Source organism: Rhipicephalus sanguineus, chromosome 7 (assembly GCF_013339695.2).
Source record: "Rhipicephalus sanguineus isolate Rsan-2018 chromosome 7, BIME_Rsan_1.4, whole genome shotgun sequence".
Classification (NCBI taxonomy): Eukaryota; Metazoa; Arthropoda; class Arachnida; order Ixodida; family Ixodidae; genus Rhipicephalus; species Rhipicephalus sanguineus.
This window is the reverse complement of record NC_051182.1, coordinates 160,255,674-160,280,390: the sequence shown is the minus strand read 5'-3', so window position 1 is coordinate 160,280,390 and position 24,717 is coordinate 160,255,674. Positions and strand designations below refer to the sequence as shown.

The 24,717-nt window shown below is 45.3% G+C and overlaps 1 protein-coding gene and 1 pseudogene across 2 annotated transcripts in view; both read left to right on the top strand.

Annotated features, from left to right (window-relative positions):
- The first annotated feature begins 1,327 nt into the window (after positions 1-1,327).
- The window catches only part of LOC119400416 (enoyl-CoA hydratase, mitochondrial), a 40,828-nt gene continuing 17,438 nt past the window's right edge, over positions 1,328-24,717 (top strand). Inside the window, exons 1-8 of one of the 2 annotated variants that reach the window (XM_037667438.1) lie at positions 1,328-1,572; positions 3,658-3,849; positions 4,831-4,958; positions 5,605-5,704; positions 6,372-6,476; positions 9,011-9,130; positions 10,769-10,836; positions 12,223-12,390. In XM_037667438.1, coding sequence (XP_037523366.1) covers positions 1,482-1,572; positions 3,658-3,849; positions 4,831-4,958; positions 5,605-5,704; positions 6,372-6,476; positions 9,011-9,130; positions 10,769-10,836; positions 12,223-12,288 — 870 coding nt within the window. In that variant the 5' untranslated portion in view covers positions 1,328-1,481 and the 3' untranslated portion in view covers positions 12,289-12,390. Of the gene's footprint in view, positions 1,573-3,657; positions 3,850-4,830; positions 4,959-5,604; positions 5,705-6,371; positions 6,477-9,010; positions 9,131-10,768; positions 10,837-12,222; positions 12,391-24,717 lie in introns of those variants that run through there. The other variant, XM_037667439.1, reaches the window with a different exon arrangement.
- The window catches only part of LOC119400417 (uncharacterized), an 89,030-nt pseudogene continuing 80,825 nt past the window's right edge, over positions 16,513-24,717 (top strand).

Here is a 24,717-nt window from a genome sequence, read left to right as displayed (position 1 = left end):
GCTTTCTTGATCGTGGCATTCAGCGAGGCCAGGTTCTTACGGTACTCGGAGGCTAGCAGTTGTCTCGTCACTACATCGTTTTGAATCTGCTGACGCTCGATCTCCGAAGTCACGCTACTCAAATGGCCAGCGAACTGAGTGCGAACAGTATCTCTCGTGCGTTGAGCGACTGACGTCACGGTTTGATCCAATTTCGCCGACAGGCGTTCCTCGAACGAGTTGAGTCGTGTCTGTAAAGAGGCATTGTCCCGTGACAGGTTGCTCAGCAAGTCTCTCACTTCCATGAGCGCATTGGCCGAGTTTTCGCTCACTGACCGGTCGACGTCACCGGACGTCGCGAGGCAGCCCGATGCGACGTGGTCTGAAACGTCACGGTGCAACAAGCTGGCGCCGCAAGTGGGGCATTTCACGCTGTGGAATCGGCACGCGCTCGCGAAGTGATCCAGCATTGCCGACGCGGTGTCTTCGGCCACGCAACCGTGGCGCGCGTTCCAGCAACGCACCCTGAGTTCCAGGACACTGTCCTTGCTGTGCGTCGACCACACGATGTCGTCACTGCTCTCGAAGGACTCCTTGTCGATGGGGCAACGCTTCCTCCCGCTGCTGTCGACGCTGTCGAAGCATGGCGGACAGAGGTGGTGACCGCAGGGCAGAGTGGTTATCGCTTGGGGCACCAGTCGGCAGACGCTGCACAGCCTGGACGACGGGAACGGAGTCACGAACGTCGTGGGCTGCCAGTCGAAGCCGGTACCATAACCGAATACTGTATGAATGCTACTGACCGATGCCATGGTTGCGCTTACGCTTTGGATACGCAGAACCGAGGTCGCAGAAAGTTTGAACAGTCAAAACAGCCACGGCTGCAAAACACGTGCCAATTTCCAAACAAAACATGCGTGGACGTTGGCTTTGGCTCATGCTTTGGCCACTTTGACGTTTTGGCGCCAATAACCGAAACAACTTCCTGCTGACAGCAAGCCAACTGAAACATATAATGACTAAGTAAAATAGCAATTTAATTTATTAATATATAAAATAATTTGTTCGAGCTTTCGTGATCTACACCATGCCAGAAATCAAGCAAAAAGTACAGCTATCGTCAGGTTTGAGTTGCGGATCTCAAAGGCTATGCTTTTTATTCGTAATGCAATTTAGCGCAACCAAAGTTAGACATAACTACCAAGTTCATATGGCGGTCATGACGCATATGCACACATAAAAAATGGCCTTAGAGACTTGCAATTAAGACTCAGAGATACCTAATGGTTGTGTTGGCTATTCTTGACTACGTACATACATCGGCTGAAAACCGCGGTAATCCAACGCAATCCAACTATTTTATGCAGCCGCTTTCCACTTTCCTTCTCTCTTGCTTCGAACGAGTCTGCAAGCTGCACAGGAGCTCAATCGCCGGTCCTGGGACGATACTACAACCTGATTTCGTAATTTTCGAGCTTCGAGAGTAAAACACACAAACAACGATGAGCGGCATTTCGTTGTTGAGGCCACTTTTTCTTGGCGCGCGACAGCTGAAGCACCCGGCGATCGTGAAACGTGGATTTGCCGCAGCGGGTGAGATTTATTTTTCAGTTATCGCCAACAACACCTGCCTAGCTGCATCGGTGCCGTTCTAGCTTTCCCTATCAGTTTTCTGCATTTCATTTCTTTGGCGCCAGAACTGGGGAAAAGTTCTCTCAGTCGACTGCTAATTTGTAGACTTGTCTTCGTGCACTTTCGGTTGCAGTGAAGGTTTTTAGTCACAATTTTGTTCCATCCGATCGTAGCAACATCGAGAATGCAAACTCCTCATGGGCAATCGCAAGGGATTTACGTACGCCAATTGTGATGGACGACTGGACCGCCGAAGACCCGTACGAGCTAACGCCGGCGTGTCGATTGTTTCGTTAATTTATTGTTCTTGTGGCTTCGCATTGCTATGCGGCTCGTTCACTTCGTGTTAGCGATGCATTCAGGAAGCATCCCTTGGCAGCCAAATAGCCATTCGCCCTAAGCAACATGTGAACGTTGGTCGACCTTGAGCTACGAGAACTCGAAACGGGCAACGTAAAGATAGGACTCTGCAGTGCCGGCGTCCGATTAAAATTTTGCAGAGATATGCAAGCAAACACGAAGCGGTAGTGTCTTCACAGGAAAGTGTAGCGACATTACAGACAGGCTAAAACGCTCCATGCTTTCCATATTTCTTGTGCGAGCTTACGTAGTTTTATATTCGTAACGCACAAACAATATTCTCGCCCGGAGCTTTTTATTTTTCATTGCATTCGTTGCGTCACCACGTGACCGTGGTTCGATCGCTTACGCGTGGCTGCCTCTATCACATACACACACAAAAAAAGATAAAAATAACCCGCGAATTAGTTTTGTAATATAACTTTACTTCACATTTATTTCCTTTTCTTTTTTTAACTGGCAGTGAAACAGCTACGAGGCATGTCAAGATGTCCGAGAAGGCTAGGTTAGGCTAGTTTTGTTCAGAAGTGTGTTATGTTTGTGTAATAAAAAAGATGCTTTGATAGTAAACATTAGTAACATTGATATGAACACTTTGATTGCTGAGTGGATGTCTATATTTATACCAGAGCTTTGGATTGCGGTATTGCAGTTTATTATCACATGAATAGTTTTCGTCTTCACTTCTCATATGACATGATCTTGTGATGCGGCTCTTCAGTTGCCTCAGTATTAGGCTTATTCTGCATCATATCTTATGCTTCTTTGAGATTGCAGCACAATTTTTTAATCTTTTATGCATGTGTAGTGTTTCTTGTTCCCAGCATGAGGAAACATTACATTTTCTTCCAGCCTACAGTTACTTGAAATGCGTAGGTTCGAATCTGTGATGTAAATAAGCAAGAAGTAGTTTTCCTGATAAACACTAAGGGTAAGGTTAGTTTATGAATATGGCAGTTAGTCTCGAACAGTTTTATTCAAGGCACAGGGACCTAATTATGGCAAAGGTTTCTTGAAAACAATTTCTATGTTTCCTGTCATATTGCTTTTGCAGATACAATATGACCACCATGTTTGATTAAACACCCAACTAACAAGGGGTGGTTCAATACATTGTCATGTTGCAGTGACAGTGAAGGATCAAGCACTGCTAAAACTTTCGGCCAAGAATCTAACTCCTCGTTGTGCAAACTTATGTTCAGGAAAACAAGAATTCAAAAGTCACAAGAATTGTTGTAGTTGGAGTACTTAAATCTCGGCCCATTAGTAATATTGTTCAACTATTTGTACATGCATAATTGTACATTCCGGAGTAATCTCTGATACTTGCATACTTTCAAGAATGTATAAAGGTATTCACATAATGCGTACACTATGATTAGACAACTCTTTTGTAATAGAATCAGAAAATATGTTTCAATAAACACTATACACTTAAACACTTCATCAGTTTATGTGGATAAATTGTTTCTTGAGAACTCTCTTGTTGTTAATTTTGCCATCATAAGATCATTATCAAAAGAAAATTAAGGTCAAAGTTTCGTTACTGTTCAACACTTGTCATGTGTTGAGCAATAAACCCACGATAATCCAACAGAAAACAGTAATTTCAAAAAGTAAAATGGTGTATCTGTGACAGTGTGAGTAGTAGCAAGTGTAATAAAGAATGCCATTTTTTTCCCCCAGCATACGAGAACATCCTTGTGGAGAAGAAAGGTGCCCAGCAGAATGTTGCCTTGGTTACGCTCAACCGGCCAAAAGCCCTCAACGCCCTGTCGAGTGCCCTCATGACTGAGGTCGGGCAGGCGATAGATGCTCTCAACAAGGACGAATCCGTGGGCTGCATCGTCATCACTGGCAGCGAGAAGGCCTTCGCCGGTAAAGCAAAAGCAGACTCACAAAGACTGCTGTGCATATGTGGTAGAATCTCGTTAAACGGATCCTCCACAAAACAAAAATCACAGCATATCCACGGAGTGAATGATGATGAGTGGGCGAAGCTGCGGAGGTTCATCGGTAAACCGTGAATCTTCCGTGAATTCTGCCCAGTACATCATCACCGACGTGAGATCGGGCGCGTTTATACTAAAGGTTCGATGAGTTATGACGACTTGCAGCTCACTTTAATTTTACATGTACGCTGTGAATTTTCATTGTTTAGAAAACCATTGCTTTAGAAAACATCTGGCGTCTTTCGTTAAGCAGCTGGCGTCTTTTCGGTTTGCTTTAGAAACATCTGGCGTTCTTTCGTTTTGCTTTTAGAAAACATCTGGCGTCTTTCGTTGGTTTATTTCATCAATCAATGGCGTTTTGAACAAAATTTTTATTGTTTAATCACGCACAGGAGAAATCTCACCAGGCACTACCTTGGAGGTAAAGAATGGCTGCTAATGGGAATGAGAGACAGAAGAAGTCGGCTTTTAGCTAACGTTGCGAATTTTTTATTGTTCAACAACGCACAGGAAAAATCTCCCACCGGCATCACCTTGGAGGTCAAAGCGTAAGACTGGTTACGCACTACGACTACTACGACTAGGGACGAACGGGTGCCGCCTTAAGGAGCTTCGCCCCTAAAAAGTTTGTTCCTTTGAGCAGGCGTCCCATTTACTAAGAAAGAGGTCTAGTGCTGTCATCATTTCACCCTCTTAGCATTGCTAAGTATGTCAGCCCTAAAGATATGAATGTGTGAGCTAGTTTGTCTCTTGGTACAAGGTGCGGTTGGTGACTTTTGGAAGTGCTAGGCTTTGCTAGTTTTGGTTCCAGGAAGGCAGCTCGTAGCCTTCATCACACTGTTCACCTACCAAATCTGTGTTGGGGCTGTTATTGCATATAACAGTTCTGTCACTGTTCTGCTTGCAGCCGGTGCGGATATCAAGGAGATGCAGAGCATGACGTTTGCCAAGTGCTTCACGGGCAACTTCCTGAGTCATTGGGACAAAGTGGCACAGTCCATCAAGCCAGTGATTGCAGCTGTGAACGGTTATGCTGTGAGTCCTGTGCTGTTAGGTGACTTGTTCTGTGACGTGTTCTGTTGATTGGTTGATGTGTTCTGTTGGGCTGTCTGCACTGAATTCTTAATACTGATTAAGGCATACTCGGCTTGACTTGATTGAATGCCTTGTCCCTGTGAAAACCTGAGGAAGCTGAATTTTTCATAAGGAAGAAGTAATTCGATAGCAAAATGTTAGTGTATGCAAAGAAATTTCCTGTTGCATCTAGTTGCACTTGGCACAATATATCAAATGATCAAACAATCAATCAATCACTCCATCAATGAATTTATTTTACTACTTCAAAAAGCAGAAGGCATGGAAAGAAAAAGCACTTGTGAACTTTACTAGGCTTCCCAGCCTAGTCTCATGAAGGGAATACCTTGCTGAGCCAATGTGTCAGGAATGATAAAATGCTATGCTACATATAGGATGTTAGTTGTGATTCGTCATAAAAAAAAAGACATGCAGGCATGGACAGAAGCACGTTTCTCTTCATTCAAGTTCATGTCTGCAATGAGCCATTGAGTCTTGACATGTGCAAAAAACATGACACCCGACACCTATAAGACAACTTTTGCGGTTACCTTAATTTTGATCAGGCTAGATCTGCAATGGGCTTCTTGTTCCGTTTGCATTTCAGCTAGGTGGCGGCTGTGAGCTCGCAATGATGTGCGACATTATCTATGCTGGCGAGAATGCCAAGTTTGGACAACCTGAAATCATTCTCGGAACCCTCCCAGGTCAGTATCGCTTTTTCAGAATGAAGGCATGTGGCTCGAGTGATTTAGGTCAGAACCATTTGTACTAAGTATTAGTAGCAGAGATAATATGTTAGTGTTATAGTTAAGAGGGGCTAAGCAGGCTCCCTTAAATTTAGTTGGAAGTGTCCAGCCCCCTTCAGTCACCCTTGACTTTAAGCCTTGCTGTGCTTGTAAGGCCACCATCCTTCAAATATTAATAATAGAAGAGATCCAAAAAAGTGCTCCCACAAAAATGCCTGGTTGGTGTGCACGTTACATGCACGATGACTGCATTGTCATTGCTAACTATTGCGTAAACTTCTGTTTATGAGGTGTATGTACAGACTCTATTGCCTGTGCATGTTTTAAAAGATATGCTGTGCAACCAGGTTTAAGTTTTCCGTAGGGGATGCAGACATGTACCCAAGATTCCGCCTAGGCTTTTTGTCTGTGTCCCTAGGCATTCTTGTGACACTGAATAAACTTTGATTTATTTGATTTGATTTGATTTGAATCAGCAATGAATACCTCAGGAGGAGCACTGGCAATCTAGGCTTGAGGCAGGCAGGTGTAGCGTCAAAGGTCTGCGCCTCAGTCGTGCCTACGTGCTGACGCTATAGCAGGTCAACACCAGAAGCAGTGAGTTTGAATCTTGCCTTCTCCTCAGGTGCGGGTGGCACCCAGCGTCTCACCAGGGCCATTGGCAAGTCACGGGCCATGGAAATGACGCTCACCGGCAATCAGATCACAGCCGCCGAAGCTGAGAAATACGGTCAGTGTACACTTCCTCCTCCTTAGTACTCACTCATGTTATTCATTTACAAAAAATGCTGTTGAACATTATCTTGGTTGAAATCTGCATTATGTAGGGCAAGAGTTTGGTGTGAGGTAATGATTCTCCTTCTACCTTTTCCTTAAAGAATGATTAAAGCAATTATCGCTACAATACTATAACAGAGACTGACTGTACCATTAGTGATTTGTTACTGGCACATGTTACAGTAAGTTTATTAGCTGCGATGTCAAAAACTGCAAACACTCCAAATACAAAAAAAGCTGGTGGAATATTTATCTTTGTACGCAAAAACAGGGCTTAGTCAGCTTTGAACAAGTATTAACAGTATTATTATTATTATTATTATTTGATATGCAAAACAATTATAGATAGATGACAAAAAGGGAATCTGGAGGGGCTGGGCTGACAGCTGCCACCAAGAGAGGCACGACGCCTGTAATACTCTTCAGGGACGAGGGAATCGACATAGAAGTCCATTTTGTCGAGTGAAACTAAAGCGCAGGTGAAGCACTATAGATCTTATTGAAAACCAACAGACAATGAGCCAAGGAACATATAGGGGACATTATTCATAGTCTTTGAACTGTATTGCAGTAATTATGATGTAAATGTAAGGAAATTTAAATGGACGAAAAGGCAACTTGCCGTGGGCAGGGACCGAACCTGCAACCTTCAGACAATGCGTCCGATGCTCTTATGAATTGAGCCACGGCGGCGGTCATCCTCCCGTCCACTTTATCAGGTATTTCTGTGCATGTAGACCTGGTATTGTTAGTCAGTGCCACTCGTTCAGCCCTTGCCGACGTCAAGTTGTCTTTTCATGCACTTTACTTTCTTCACATCTATGTCACAATTACTGCAGTACACCTAAAACTCCTTGGCTTTATTATCGCCTGGTTTTCACTGAGGTTGTGTCTAACAAAGCCCTTAAACCCCCCTTCCTTCATTCATACATCTTAAAAGCGGGTAAGGCAGGCAAACGCGGACACAATAGTAGGGAACAAGACAACACAAACGTTTTGTGTTGTGAATCCCTACCAACTTTAGCTCGACTATCTGTGGTTTGAAGAACCGTAGTAGTCTCTTATTTTTATGCTTGACAGAGCGTGCCTTTGTTTTTTCTGACATAGTGCCGTTTGACGTGTTGACAGCAGATGGCCAGCGTTCTTACTAGCCATTTTTCTTTCCATGTCTGCAATGTTTTGTTTTGTTTTTCCTATTTCGCTTAAGGGCTGGAAATGCATCAGAGTTCACTATTCGAACTAGACCAGCAAACTGCTTTAAGAACTATACCAACTTTATACTCTCACACCACTCTGTTGTACCAGACCGACAAGCTTTTTCTCACAGTTAAAACCAAACGTTGCCACAACAAACATGGGTTCACTAGCAGATTATCTATTATAGCTAAGTCTCTGCATTAAGGGATTGATTTGATAAAAACGGGAAACTCCACTCAATAAAAAAAAGAATCATTTACTTGAAAAATGTCAATTCACACTTATCTGAAGAACTCTGGACTTTGTGGCTTTCAGTTGTGATCACATGCCTGGGCTTTTGCTAGAGCTGTGTTTTAGTATCTAAGGGTCACTGTGGTGAGAAAGAAAATCCCCGTGGACAGACTTTGTGGGAGTGCTTGTGACCCTTCAAGACACAAATTGCTTATTAAATAAAGCTCAGGTTCATTAAAGTGACTCTAAAAGAAAACTGATTTTCTTCGTAATAGTAAATTATTTTTCACAATACCAAAATCACCATGCTTGCTGCGAGAAGATGCTTGGTAAGCGAGAAAACGTGCAAAAAGAAAATGCGGGTGGCAATGCCACCTTGAAGTTCCTGCAGCAATTGCCAAGACATCACAGTTTCTGAAGGTGTTTACTGGTACCTACATCATTCCTAATCGGTAAAAATGAAGTACATTGACCTCTGTGGGCCCAGAGACTTAACATACCAAGTTTCAGGAAATTTTGTTGGGCCAATGTTGCCAAAATATGAAAAATGTGCTTTGAAGTCCGTGAACGCACGCGTGAGTACTTTGTCCGTCTTAGTCAAAATCAAGAAGAAGATTAATGGACATCTTGGTCGAAATCAAGAACAAGATATGGGCATGGGCAGGTCATGTAGCACATAGACAAGATAACCGCTGGTTATTAAGAGTTAAAGATTGGATTCCAAGAGAAGGCAAGCATGCGAGGAGGAGGCAGAAAGGTAGGCGGGCAGATGAGATGAAGAAGTTTGCGGGTATAACGGGGCAGCAGCAAGCACAGGGCTGGGTTGATTGGCAAAACATGGGAGAAGCCTTTGCCCTGCACTGGACATAGTCGGGCTGACGATAATGATGATAGCATGAACGATGTAATGAACATTGGCTGAAGGTCAGGGCTTTCATGCATTTGCTCCTCGTCCCATATTTAGTGCTGTTGGAAACTTTTAAGTTTCTAGTTTTCTGGAGGATGCTTACTCAAGATTGCCCCCTTCATTCCACATACTGTGTGACCTCTTTCCCACAGGCCTGGTGAGCAAGGTGTTTCCAACTGGTCAGCTGGTGGATGAGGCCATCAAACTGGCTGAGAAGATCGCCAGCTACTCCCAGGTGTCCGTTGCACTTTGCAAGGAGAGCGTCAACCACGGTGAGGACTGAGGCCGGAGTGGACTTTGTCTCACAAGCTCGAAAAGCTTACAGGCCGACTGATGAAGTTTTGGACTTCATGAAAAGCCTAACTTGAGATTTTCTAGATCCACGTGCATTGCAATAGTTGGAATCCATATGAATCTCGAACACAGAGTAAGATAACTCAGGAGCGCCGGCACAAAATCCATGTGCTCTGACAAACCGCGCAACGTGGATGCGGGCGTCTAGCTCATTCCTTTGCTCTCTCCCTCCGCTACTCTTCGTACTTTTGCACTTGCTTTCTCCTTCCCTTGCACTGCTCACAACACGTAGCGCCATCTGTTGAGGTGTGTGCAACAACCAGCTCTAATGAGTGCACGCGCTGACTGGTGGAGGTCGGTGGCGATGGCAGCGCTGAGCGTTGCACACAGCGCAGACAAGGAAACATGTACGCAAGCAGATGCAGGAATGCGGTGAAGTGCAACTGTACACCGTTGCTATAGCAACAACAGAGACCCCCCACCCGCGGCTCTGTTCGAGGATGGTGTCTCTCCTCCGCCGCTTTTCTTCATTCGTAGTGCCATCTAGCAAACATGCTGTGAAGCAAGATCCAGCATTGCAGAATGTGTCCCCTCCAGACGAGCGGAGTCGGCACTCTTGTTTTATCTTACTCCGTGGTCTAGATACACGGCAATCTATGCAAAATAACAAATTCGAAGTATGAGTGATTGTGTTCTTTATTAAAGCCGCAAAAGAAAAAAAAAACATTGCCGTTAACACTTGCCGAAAAGAAGCAGAACCCAGAATGTTAAAAACACAGACAGCTCCTGGTTGAAACATGCCAGTGAGGCAGGATGAGGGGCGAATGTGTGTGCTGCACCCTAGGTGGCTACCTTATAACGCAGTAGCATTAGAGCTCGTTTTGCAGAAATTTTGGTGTCCTTAGTGTCCTTAGTGCATGTAATATTGTGTGGCAGAAGTGTTAGAATTGCACCAGATGTCAGAACTTGTGAACTGCACTACGAGTGGGCCGTGTGAAGGCCCACAAATCACAAAGTACGCAGGAATAATTAATCATCATTATCAACAACAGCATCTTCAAGTTGTGAATCGGTGCAGATGCTCATGTTGACTTACGGATGTGTAGTGAGTACTTTGCCAATTTCCCAAAAGGAAGGATTATAGTGTAATGGGCACTTCACAACTATACTTGCGGTAGGCATTCTAAAAATAGTTTGAAATGGCAAAAATTTCCTTACCTTGAGACACGGTTGAGGTGTCCACCAAGGAGCAAAGCCTGGCTAGGTATTGAGAAGGCGATGTGAATAAGGCCTGATTACGCTATTTCCTTGAAGGCAAAGCTCAAGTGTCCTTCAAGTTTTTTCTCCTAAAGGTTGAAGCATCTCTGAACATGAGCAGAAAACGGTGAAATAGTGCACTGAACATTAAGTCATGTACTGTCCATGTTACTAGCCTACTTTCTTTTTCTGCCACATTATGCATGCAGACCGCTACTTGATTGTGAAAACCTATTAAGCAATAGCCCACGAGCCAGTTATATTTCATGCTGGTACTTCTGTCATGTTTGGTTTTGTGTGTGTGCGGGAAAACTTATTCAAGCGGTCATCCACATAACTTTGCTCTTCCTTTGTTCCAGCCTTTGAGACTACGCTCCAGGAAGGACTTCGTGTTGAAAAGCGTCTTTTCCACGCATCCTTCGCTCTGGTAAGTGTCTGACTTACTGTTTATTACTATTGTGACAGTGCTGATAGTATTAATAAGTGAAACAAACGACTGATTGTCACTTTAATATCAAGGTTTAGTTGGCCTGTGGTGCCTAAGAAATATCTGTGGGCCTGGATAGGAGCTTATTCAATTAGGCTTGCTTGCCTTTCTGTTGCGGCTCTTAGTTTCAAAGCAGCCAGTTTCACTTCAACAAGCACATATTAATTGGTCAGTGTTTCGAATCTGTATAATGTTGCTATCGTTTTTTAGGATATCAAATTTGAAATATGAAAGCGCTTTTTTATAAATCGACATGTTAAATGGCAGATACCTACACTCTGACAAAATATTTCCGCCACACAAATATGATCGTCATCTGGCTTGCTTGCGTTTCGTTTCTTGAAAACCTGGCTCTCGCCACCTTCCTATCAAGAATGCTGTGTCACGCTGAGAGTGGGCATGCCATTCATGACTGGGAAATGCTAGGAAAGTGGTGACAATGCAAGGAATACGTACATGCAAGGTAAACGCTGGTTGTAGTTTTATGGCAGAAATACTCCCCAAATACTACTCGATTTTTTCTTACAGTGTAAAGAGCTACTTGTCTCACAGGATGTGGGGACATCCGATTAGGATGGGCTCAAGGAGTTTTGGGAATTTGGGAATTCTTTACTCGTTTACAGTCACCAGCAAAAGTCTCGAAGTCATGGCATTTTCAAAAAAATTGAATGGGTTCGATGCATAAATCGGTTTGACAAATGCTCTAGGCCGTGTGCTTTAATTTTAATCTGCAAAGAAAATAGTTTTCGTAGTACCTACGATCTTCAGATTTTTGCTCATGGTTATACTCATGGACACTAACACTGTAAGACGACAACTCCTCTAACTTCACGAATTAATTGTTACAAGTATTCCTTTTTTTTCCAACAACTGTTATAGACTGGAAAATCTTTCTAATCATGTCGTATCACAAGGTCTCTATCATTATTTGAAAGTGCCCTCACTTAACCCTCCTAAATCATTGCTTTGTACACTATGCTACACTTTTTTTTGCTTGTGATTCTATTTATGTTTTTATACTTTGTATGCATAGCATTGTTATTCCTGCATTACTGTACTTTGTTTGTTTATTCAAGCCTGTGTATCTTGTCATTTGTACCCACCCCGCTATGTCTTTTAAATGAAGATCGCAGTATTCAGAAGTAAATAAGAAAATAAGTAACAATGAAACCTCAATGTAACAATGTAAATAAAATAATTGTCTCATCACTATTACAGTGTAAGAGGTACATGTTTATAGTTAATGTAGGGTTGAAGTGTATTGGTTAGGTTGTACTGCTTGTTCGTTTTCTTTCATTTAAATTAACGCGTGTTCCATTCTTCTAGGACGACCGGAAAGAAGGCATGACCGCTTTTGTGGAGAAGCGGCCACCAAAGTACACGAACAACTAGACGTGCATCGCGCAGCCTTCAAAATGGCACCCCTATGAAACCTTTCCTACGTGCATTTGCTCTAATTTAGACGACTGAATAAATGTGTATATTTTTCGCATATTTCTCTTGTTCTGTCTCGCATTATACTTGGGCTTGGCCAGTGGCTGCATTTGCCAGAAATGTACAGATCCGACACCCTTCTTGTAGAATGGGTTTGCAGCTTTTGGGATGACACAGCAGATAACTTACAACAAGGAATGCAGCCCTGAAGCGTGAAAGGAGTCCAGTAACGTTATGCAATTACAGTTATCTGGGCTACACTTCCTGAAGTCATAACGCTGGTCAGTGAGGAGGCTAGATCATCTGAGCAATGGCTCGCGGATGGGCTTCTCAACTGTAGTCTACGGCTCGGCAATAAGTAATATTCTTAAAACTGCACCTGTTAATAAATCTAAAGCGGACAAAACTGTTTTATGATACGCTAAAGAATGCTATCGAATATAAAAATACAGAAGACGGAAAGATCAAGCAGGTGGGCGAGAGTGTGAAAAGAAAAAAAAAAGGAAACGAGAAACCGGTACATGAAAGGGACACTAAAGGCAAATAAAATTTATGTCAGAGTGAAAGGTGAATTTTTGAGAACGCGTAAAACGTCAATATTATCAACAGCAGTGCTCTACTAATGGAGAAATTAAGGTAAACGTAGGAGACGACATGCGCCACCAGTGGGATGTTTTGGAATGAGCTTGATGACGTCAAGACTTCCGGGTACAATGAATCACTAGTACTCAAACTACTTGTAATAAAAAAATAACAACCCGTAATATAATAATAATAATAATAAAGAACACGTAATAAAATGCTGCTGTTTCATTCACGGAAAACAGAACTTCGGGTTACCAAGGCGAACGGCGCGGGTGCTTTCAAAGTTACGTTTTCGTCGACGGTGGGAGAGCAACTTGCTTAGCCTCGAAATTGAGTTAAAACTGAGCAAGGGGCGGACGGGGAGTGGATAAAGGGCTTTTGGGCCTTTAGGGGGGTGCGTCATACCGAGGGGAGTGTTTGTGCTCGTATCCGTTGTCGGAAGTGCCAGTTTTTTTTTATGTTTTCAATAAATTCAGTTGTTACTCTGCGCTCGTCCGGTCTACTTCCGCTTGTGTTCCGTCCCCTTTTTAACTCAGTTTCAATGCCAACCTTTTCTAATTGATCGGCATTGTATCATTCATCTCCACATACCGTTACATGTTGTTATGCTTGTAAGAATAAGCATTACACGTTATGTCATGCCTGTAAGTGCTTGCTTGTCAGATTGTTATTTTTTGTATATTTTCATTGTTGTACGGCCCGACTGCCACGCTTTCGCAAGAAGGTAGAAGTATGGAAAATAAAAAAAAAATATTAAAAAACAAGACGCGCGGACTCGCGCGCGATCGCAAAGCACGCTCGTGACTCGTTCGGCGGCGGCTTCGGTAAAAATCAACGGAACATTTTTTTTTTTCAAGTTCAATGTTATATTGCTACGGTAACAATGAAAATTTTTAAGTGCGTTCAAAACAAGGAGTAGTTTTTATGCATGTCGGTGTCGAGGTGCGCTGGAAGATAACGGTTTAATTAACGTAGCGCTGAACCAGATTTTACGCGCAATGCCTCCGACCAGGGGTACCTAATAGGGTGTGATTGGGGGGGGGGGGAGGAGGGTTGAGGAGAGGAGAAGCTATTTCTGCAAGAAGCAGCGATGGACCATTTCTTTTGATGTCATTGAAGTTTTCTCTCTGTCAAACGCTTTCCCTGTGCGCTTGCACGAAACGTACAAGACAGCGCCGGTAAAACTGGCTTCACTGCGGTAAGAGTCCGTGTGGGGGAAAGCCCACTTTACGCATCCCCGTGTCGGGACAGCATCACGCGTACTTTCCTACGTGGCTTGCAAAATATACTCTGTTACTTGCCTTTTCTTTGTTTGATTTTTATGTGAATGGAAGCCTGTTGAGCTGTTGCATACTTTTTTCATTTCTTGACCTCCTTTATGTGCACATGTAGAAACACAATAAACAAGAACAGTGGACAAAAATGCGTGCAGTTCAACGTATCGAGGACAGTGTTCATTCGAAATTCAGTATATAAAGACCCACAGTGTGATTCCCACAGTATTTACGATCAATATAACACACAAACTGAGAATCGAGCGAAAATTTATTAGTTGATATGAGCAACCTTTACGCACTTTCTTTAAAAGATAATTTACGAAATTTGAGGCTTTACTCACTGCGTCCTTCTAGTTTTTAGAAACTGTACGTCCGTTAAGCTGTTTTCAGGCATATATATTTTTCTGTACCTCCTCTATACGTATGTGTAGAAACTCAGTAAACAACAACAGTAAGCAAAAATACTAGTTTTAGATGTAGATACATGCTCGCCTTCATCCACCTAACTTACAAGAATAATCGAGATTTAAAAAAAAAAAAACGTTTTTTATGCATTTGTCACAAAGCTATTGTACCATCTGTATTTATATGTATTTAATTGTATTTATCTGTACTTATTTGCCTTGTAGTTCAATACTAACCACTTCTGTTAAAAACAGGCCCCAGCGACAACCCTTAAAAGGGCTTTGGGGTCCTATCTGTATAAAAATAACCGGACATTACATGTATAATCAACACTAAAAACTGATTGACTGATTGATTGATTGATTGATTGATTGATTGATTGATTGATTGATTGATTGATTGATTGATTGATTGATTGATTGATTGATTGATTGATTGATTGATTGATTGTGAAGTTACTGTTGATTCGCGACTCACTACGAAGGACTCACACTCTGATTTCCAGGATGTATATGATCAGTATTCCACACGAACCGAGCACTGAACGAGAATTTATTTCCACGGGCTGACGGTTGTGCATTTGACTCCTCGGACACAGGATAGGCTGCTTTGACTACGGTTTCGTCCACTGGCATAGCCGGGGGCGGAACTGGGGGAGTTCAATGCCCCCCGCCCCCGAGATATTTCAATGTTGCCTTGTACACACACACGTACAAACACACGCACGATTATGTATAAAGGGTGGTTCAAAACCATCGCCTCCCCCCCCCCCCCCCCCAAATAATATGGTGTAGCTACGCGCGATATAGTGGTGCGAAGACTGAGGAAACAGCGGCGCTGGGGGCCTTCACCTTCTCCTGACCCTCACTTCTCTTTCCCATCCCTTGCTGAACTATATACAAGACTTTGTCATGCTTTGCCCTCTCCCCTCCTCTTTTTTTTCCTCCTCGCTCTCACATTCCTCCTCCTCACTTCCCTTTCCCACCAGTTTGCTGTACTATACTATGCATGGCTATACTGTGGTAGGAGCTGCTGGGCACATACCCGCTTTCTGTGGCGCATAGCGGCCCAGTTTTGTGCGGACGATCCCGAAGTTTTTCCGAGCTTGTACACAGCTCCAGAATGCACTAGTAGAGATACTTCGGCTAGTTGTTGGGAGTTCATTATGTAAGAACAACAGCGCAAAGAAAGACGAGGACCAAGAAAGACAGGAGACAGACGGATCCTTGCAATCAATCAATCAATCAATCAATCAATCAATCAATCAATCAATCAATCAATCAATCAATCAATCAATCAATCAATCAATCAATCAATCAATCAATCAATCTTATTGTGTATTATACACACAGGTCGGCAAACTCACTCATGAGTCGACTCACTCGGACTCAGATCGAGCCGAAGTCTGAGTCTGAGTGAGCGCGGGTCAGTGATATTTTGGTGAGCTTGAGTCCGAGTGAGTTCGATTGAGACAAATTCTAGTGAGTCTGAGTCCGAGTGAGTCCGGTTGAAGAAAATTTGGTGAATCTGAGTCCGACTGAGAACTAAGCACAAACTATATTTCTTTAGTGAGTCTGAGTGAGCTCCAAATCTTTTTGCCGAACTGTGATTATACACGTAATGACCGGTTATTACTATGTATATAGGTAAGACCTAGAGCCTGTGTAGCGTCTTTCTTGGTCCTCGTCTTTTTTAGCGCTAGTGTTCTCGCATAATTAAACAGCTGCGCTGTTTAAAATTTCTGGCAACGCCCCTGGCCCTTGCTTTCGTCGGTCTCCACGCTCGCCCAGCACGTGGACGAGGCAGTGCACGATCTAGATTTTTTTTCTCGTCGCTTCGAAAGGTGGCGCCAGTCGTCGCTCTCTCGCCTCTCGGCTTTCGCTCGTGGATCGGCTCTCCTTTTAACTTCTTGTTGGGCCAAAATCCGGGGCAACAGCTGCCAGGGACGATGCGCTCTCTCGCAAAATGAGGAGGAGTCCGCCGGTTGCGCGCCGAGTGAGGGGCGAGTCCGATTGAGAAAACGGCGCACGCCTCGGAGGAAAGTCGTGGTTTCGTCCGGGACGGTGTGCTTCTTTTGTGGATGGTTGAGCCTATACGGACTACTGGGGTGCTGGCAACGAGCGGCAAACTCAAGGGATGAAGAGGCATCAGGATTACGACTACTGAGGTACGATACAATATGCACGTTTTTGTTGCAATTGCTAGGGTTAAAAGAAAAAGAAAAAGAAAATTTAGAAGCGTTGAATGTTGGGCCAGTTGGTACATCATTGTAAAATCACTGAGCGAAGAAACAGTAGGAGAAAAAAAAAAAACGTTGTGGACAGGACAGACGCTCCATCCTGTTCACAACGTTTTCTGTTTTCTTTCGTACCTTCTTTCGCTCGATGACTTTACAAAGAAATAAAAAAAAAAGATAAGGAAACTCCCGTAAGGTAAGTGCACCACGTGCGCAGGAAGGTGCATAGCTGTGGTGTGCCCGTCTGGGACTCACTGGAGGTAAACGTATTTGGTAATGAATGAACTTCAATGGATGCAGTGTAATAATTAGTTGGGGACGACGACAACAAGCGTGCGAAACGTTACTAACATTCCGGCAGGGGGTCCTGCCTTCGTCAGAGTGTTGCGAGCTAAGTAACGTTGTGTTTCGGACTTTATAGTAGTCAAACATTAGTAGACTCAACTAGAGTTGCAATGAGCGCTTGTTGGCATGGTGCGTGAGTAACATAGCGTTGTTGTCCCCGTTCATGCGATCTATAATGTTGTCCTTAGTGCAGTTGGACATACAAAACTATGCTAGTCTAGGTGTCCCATAGTTTGCGAGCTATCTAAATCTATCGTGCATTAAATACACCGGCTACTCGTTCGCCGAATAAGTATCCTGTACTGAATATATATTACGTGTTTATTACTTATTGAGAAAGGCAGATCACGTGCGAAGCGATCGCACCACGTGCGGGGGGGGGGGGGGGGGGGTTGTTGAATGGAGCTTCCCTTGAGACTGTAGGAATTGTAGCGTTGACAGACAATTTTCGTGATTCGGCAGAAAGTAGCACCAGAGCCTGTGTTCAACCCAGGCAGGACAGCGAGGAAGAAAATGAGTCTTTGAAGGAGAGTAGTAGCTTTTATTTAATCCTTTTGTTAAACTTCAGCAGGACGACAACCCACCTACGGCTAAACCATCAAACCATATTGATATCGCCTTCTCCATATATTGGCCTGTATACCCATAGAAAAATCATTTAGAAAACACGAACTCGGAATGAAAATATGCCTTTTTGAACGACGCCGTAATTAGGTGCTGTGTATCAAAAACTAGAAAAAAAGTGCGAATTTCTGTTTTTTCTTTTTTTGAATAACTGTACAGCATCGAAGAACAATGGCAAAAAAAAAAGGACAGGACGTTTAAAATATTTCTTACAAACTGGCCGAAGCTTTCGTTCTTTCACTGTTAATGCTCATTTGTATTGAATAATGACGCTAAACTATATATTTCAATATAGCGAGTTCTTTTGTTAGTTGGATCAGTATCTTGCGAAAAGGAGTGCAGAAGCGGTTCAGAAGAAAGTACACAGGATTATCCTTTCAGTCCTGTATACTTTCTTTTGAACCGCTTCTTCGCTCCCCTCCACAAGATAAGCTACATACCTACGGGTTGAGCTGTTGCAGGGTGTGATTTCACAAGTGTTTCAATGATAAATTCCTTCTTGTCATTGGGCGGCCAGCTCCTTTCACTAATTATACGCTCGCTGTTTCCATTGGTTAGCACGTTTCCTTACTAAGCGCTGTGGAGCACGGGTTATAGTTTGCGAAAGTCGGCACTGGATTTGTGGTATGTGGCCTTAAGGAATCGCGCCAAAAAACTTACTGCTGGTTTGAGCAAACCCCTTTCAAAATAGTGAGAGAGAGAGAGAGAAAGAAAGAGAGAGAGAGAGAAAGAGAAGATAGAGAAACATACCGGCTTAGGGCACGTGACCAAACAGCGATCACTCTTAGTCGGCTCGCAAACAGAAAAAAAAGAAAGAAGAAAGAAAAACGTGGCCACGAGGGCTCTCAGTTGGCGACGCCATCCATTTGCAGCTGGGAGGACGGACTGTGCAGTTGATGAGCGACCTTGGAAGGCATGCGAGCGCGTTCCAGCGCTGTTAGTGGCGCAGTCCGTTTAAAAGTAGTTACTCCGCCTCATGCATGGACTCCGTGCACTGACGCGGAGGCCGCGCGTCTCGTGTCAGCAAACGAGAACCGGCCGTGCGGTTCAGAAAAGGGGGAACGTGGACAATTGCTGGGCAATAAAACAACGGCGAAAACGCGATATATATAGATATATATATATATATATATATATATATATATATATATATATATATATATATATATATATATATATATATATATATATATTATAAGAGAATTAGTAGCCCTTGCCCTGTCGGGAACATGGGGGGAAAGTGAAGCGTGGCGTTTGCGTGGCTTCCTTTCTTTCTTTCTTTCTTTCTTTCTTACGGTCACCCATTATTAACCAGGTAATAACCAGGCAACAATGAAATGTGATAACGTGAAATAACACGTGACCTCGATAAAAGATCAGATTGCCATCCAGAAATGGCTGACTGCCGACAAGCCCATGATCGAGAGAGCATCTGTTATGGGAAAATAGCGCATGCAAATAAGCATGTGACCGGCGCAGCTTCGAGGGCCGCATTTCTGTACACTCACTGGCGCCAGGTTTTTCGCGTACAGAGTCACCGCCGCTACCGAGATCTGTAACTCAAAACAAGCTTCGCTTGAATATGTAGCTTAAAGGGACAATAAAGGGAAACAATAAATTAGTTTAGACTGATAAATTGCACTCTGAAAAATCTAGTGTCGTTCATTTCGCCACCTTAGGTTTAATAATAGTTTATTATTAGATGAGATCAATGTCAGAAGTGTAATTTTGGAATTTTCCTCCCGAAATCTCCGACGGTGACGTCACGGATTTCAAAGTGTGTGTGTGTGTGTGTGTGTGTGTGTGTGTGTGTGTGTGTGTGTGTGTGTGTGTGTGTGTGTGTGTGTGTGTGTGTGTGTTTGTTTTCGCATTTTGGCCACATTGGCTGAACGAAATTTTCTGGAACTTGGTACAGTATAACCTCGCTGACACGCGTGTTTCACGGGACCGTAAGAATAAAACGTAAGAGCCGAGAAACGGGAAAAAGTGAGAAAGTAGAGTAATGATGCGAAGCACACAATTTTATTTAAACCTTTCTCTTGAAGGAATCGTGCAGCGTCACCTGGCACATTTTCTCACGCCCGATCAGTACAAGGCGTCTCTTAAGCACCTGAAGTGGCAAGTGGTGTAAGGACCGAGTGGTGGTTCGTCACGTTTGCGAATGCGTGGCTCAACGGGACGGGCGACAAGAGAATACGCACGAATGAGTTTCGATCAACATTTATAGGGACAAGGTATGCTAGGGACGATGACGAAAAAAACAAGCACGGAGATAAACACACATAAATTAATCTGAAAGTCTTAACCGCGGAATGTCCGTTCAAGGTAGCAAGAAAACGAAGTCTCACGACTCGTAGACGACGTTGCCTTGACGAGGGTCAGTCCACATGCGGCGACGAGTGTCGTTGAAGGCAAGCCCAGGCACGCAGGTGACACGTCCCGTGTGCTTCCCGGCAGGAAGACAAGGCCTCCGTAAGGCCTCCCGTTTGATCACGGCCTTGCGCCGTCCCAGGTAGCGACGGTGTTCAGAAACTCATGACGCCTGCCCGCCGACACAGCAGGAGCCGCGCCCTGTACCGGTAGCCTCAGGCAGGTAGCTCGGCTCCCCAGGTCTCACCGAGAACAGGCAGGAGGAGCTCCCCGGACAGCGCCCTGGTCCGGCACGTCCTCGCTGGAGCCGCCGCCAACGCCCGAAACACCAGGCAAGCACCAGTCCTCGCTGAGCACGGCCACGACAAACTTCTCGGACAGCGCCCTGGTCCGGCGTGTCCTTCGGCATGCTTCGCTCAGCCCTCTGCGCGTTCCACACGCGCCTCTCTTCTTTTTCGTCTTCTTTTCTCTTGTGCCGCCGCCGCGCGTGCCACGTGCCCCTGGCTCGCCTTCATGTCGCCGTCGTCTTCATTCTCACAAACATTTCAAAATTCCACCAAAAGTTCAGAAACATATAAATATCTTTCAGAAATTCCCTTCATTCATTACAAGTGGCTTTCGGAGTCTTCACTGCACGCACATCTCCGCAACAAGTCCAGCGCTGTCACGGCCGATGAAGCCGTTGGCTCCGCAAACAGGATGACTCCGGGAAACAAAAACTAATCTCGAAGTCCCTACTTTTGTTGAGTATATCGCAACCAATTTTCAGCACCCAAACACGTCGTAGACGCCATGTTCAGATGAAAAATATAAATATTGGAGGTCGTATTTCTGGTGGCGGGCCTTAAAAATTCATCACAGATATCGCCCTCACCGCTTCTGGCGGCCAATTTGATCGCCAAGCCACCGAGCAGACCAAGCCAAGCCACGTAAAAGGTCAACATGGCGGCCTGGACCGTCTCGGAGGGCCGGTTCGCAACGTACAATGCGGGAATGGTCCCACAGTTGCGACGTAACAGCGGGACTCCTAGTTCATATGTGATCCTATGGGAGTTATGCCGGGGCCGACCGAAAACGACTTAACAGCTAGGAAAACGCAGCACCCGAGAACGTATCAGAAGACAATGACGCTTCATTTTTACCGATTGTGAACTATGTAGGCCCTAGAAGATGCCGTCAAAATCTATGACCTCATGGCTATTGCTGCGGGAACTTGAACACGTACCCGCTTTCGGTGTCGCATACCCGCCGTCAAGGGCGTCCGCAGAACTTATTGCAGGGGGGTGCAAGGGGGGGGGGGAGATCCAGCACTGACAGCTTTCACTGCCGTGAGATGACCTGCAAGATTAATCAGTAGTGTGCAACGTGTGAAATTGGTTGGAAATAGAGAACGCTGGGACCTGAGTATGTTAATCAAGCCGTGTAACACATTGCTTTGTTTTTTTTATTATTGGCGCCAGTATGCCCTACGGCATAAGTTAAATAAAAAGAAAGAGTTCAGTTTCGCTCATAAAGGCCAGGAGCGGTCGATGCAAAGGCCCGTGCGTCCAGCGCGTTAAGTCGGGTGGTCGACCGGGGCGGTAGTCAAGGCCTCGTAGGTGGCGGGTGCGAGCCTTGTGAAGGCCCGGACAGGTCCCAAGTAGGTGATCGATCGTTGCCTCTGTGGCTGGAGCAACGCAGAAGGGGCATGTCGGTGGGGGAGGCTGTGCACCGGATGTCCATGCAGCCCGGATGGCAGGAGTCAACGCGGCGCCCACACGAATCCTCCTGAGCGCAACCTCCTCTCGGCGAGTTAAGCCGCCGGGAAGGTCAGATCCACGCGGAGGAATGACGCGTGGAGCGCCGGAGGGTTTCTTTGTGCAGGAGCAAGCTGTCCTTTTGGGACAAACGAAGTAGAGGCAGCGGGTGTTGAACTTCCGCTGGATGGCAAGCGGCATCTGCGGCCATTTGAGCCAGTGTAGACTGACGGGTCCACAATACTCGGACAGGGCAGGCGCACGAGTAAATTAGTCGGCGCACATCGGAAGCTTTATCGAGGGAGCTGATCACTTTTCGCAACTCTCGAACTGCCTGCGTGGAGTCCGTATAGACAAGCAGCCTATTGAGTGACAAGAAATCCACCTTGGGTATCATGAATAAGCCGTCCCGTACAGCTGCGAGTTCCGCCAACACTGATGGGAATGGTGGCTCTGTAACATAGGAGCATGTATGTTGCGTTTCAGGTAGCGTGGGGCATACGAGGCTGGTGTGCAAAACGCAGCTATCGATAGCTGCATCTACGTATACCGCTAGTGAGTCGTCGATGGTGGTGACGACGGCTTCCTGTTCCACTTGTCGGTTGGATTGTCGCAGGCGAGTCAGTGGTCGGTTGTCGCTGGCCTGTACCTTGAGCCGTGGTGGAATTTCTGGCAAGGGTGTAGCAGGCTGTGACAGCGTTGAATTATAGTAGTGAGCTACCGCACAGAAAAATATCCGAAATTTCAGGGAGGGGCAGCTGCCCCCCCTTGCACCCCCCTCCGGACGCCCATGCCCGCCGTTCTTTCTGTCTGCGACACCGGCCTGACTCCGAGCTTAAGCAGTTCCGATATGAAAATCGTTTTTCTCTTTGGTGTCCCTTTAATTACTGGATGCCTTCAAGATTTGAAGTACACAAATTGCATTCAAGTAGCTTACTCGCACTCTCCCATATTTGACTGCTCGAGCCATGCCTTTTTGTTTCGTTCTTGAGCCGCGGTCGACACTTTCATATAAAGGGCATCGGCGTTCGTCGGCACGCGTGCCTCTCGGTTGCCATGGACCCCGACTTGGCGAGCCGGGATCCTCTCGCAACAAAGATAAGCGCCCCTGGGTCGCCAAAAACGCAACACACACGCGGCGCTTAATTTACCGGTGCCGATGGTGGCGCAATCGAAGTCTGCTCATTGGGCCGTGACATGCACCACGCGCTTGTCTCAACGCCGACTGCACGTTTTTGTCTACGGCTGCCAAGAACGAAACAGCTTAGAAGGGTCGCGGTTCGGACTAGTTGGTGCTCCACTGAGTTCGACAGTTCTAGCGCGAAGAGTGAGCGGCGACAAGGATGGCGGCAGAGACGAGCGCGTGTCTCTGCCCTCGTTCTTTCCTGTCTCGTTCTTCGTGTCTCTGTCCTTGTTCACACAAGGTGGCACAAGAGCCCACGTGGCCTTCTCACGTGGGTTTTGTGAGGCGTTTGGAGAGGGAAAGAGCGGTGCGCGCAGACACACGCGACCTACGCCATCAGTGACGGCATGCTATGATATCAAGCAACGTCATCATGACGTCACAGATTGCAGAAATTTGTGACGTCATCATGACGTGTCATGACATAATATCGTCGCTTGGTCAAATGCGGGCCGATCCCAGAAGTAGTGCAACGCCATGTGAATGGCTTCAGGGTAAAGGGGCAGAGGGGAAACTGCAACTGACTGAGAACATAGAGGCATTTTAATTCGTGTACCTCACACTACTGCGGCTCGTTGTGTGTTGCAAGAAGCGTAACTCCTCTGATAATGCTGCTCGGTCATCTCTGCAAGGCGAAGAGGAAGAGGCTATACCCCTTTCAAAATCTTATGCTCCTGCCAAGCTTTGAATGATCAAAAAGGAAAAAAACATTACGCACACCACAAGAAATACAGCAAGTAGCTAAAACTATTGGCAACATCACCTAAGCGTGTTGCTACGTTTTCAAATGCCAACTGGATTCCGCCGAACAGAGGCCACTCTGCTATGCCGGTTATGGCTAAGAGTTGCTTTCATAAATATAGGGAGAAACAACTTTAATTGAAAATGCATGTCTCAGAGGAAAGCCATTTTTTTCCTTATAGTAGGGACGACAACGCCCTTTAAGACATCTGTGGTATCGAGGAGACTTTGCAGCATATCATCTGCGAATGTCCTCGCTACGGTGTGCAGAGACGATCACTCGAAATCACTCTCGCCTTGACCACAGACCGATGTCGCTAGCAACTATCCTCGAATGTCATCCTGAAAAGTAAGCGAGAATTAAAGCAACGACGACATTGCTAAATTCTTTTAAGGACAACAGACTTGCACGAGCGGCTGTAGACTGATAGCGATAGGGAAAACAACCACCCGTTTACAGCATGAAGCGACAAGGAAATCAAAAGGATTTCTCCGAAAGGAAGCTTCTTTGTTGCCGAGAAATTCGTCCTGGTGCGGGGACCGAACCCGGGACCGATGTCTTTCCAGGGCGGTCGCTCTACTACTTGAGCTAACCAGGAAGCTAGCAATTGGCAGCGCGAGGGTGAATTCATCGAGTACTCGATGCACATGGGCACATATTGTTGCGGTGTGGCAGCTATCACCACGGTGAAGGGAGGAAAGAAGAGGAAGACGACGTGTTCTGGTGACAACAACGACCACCATATTGACTGTCCGACTATTTTCCTCTGTAAGTATCTATAAATATGATTGCAACATCTTGGTGGAGGTGCTGGGTACCATAGGCAAGCGCACAGGGGAGGGGGGGGGGGGGGCAGGGGCGGCCGCCCCCTCTAATCACCTAAG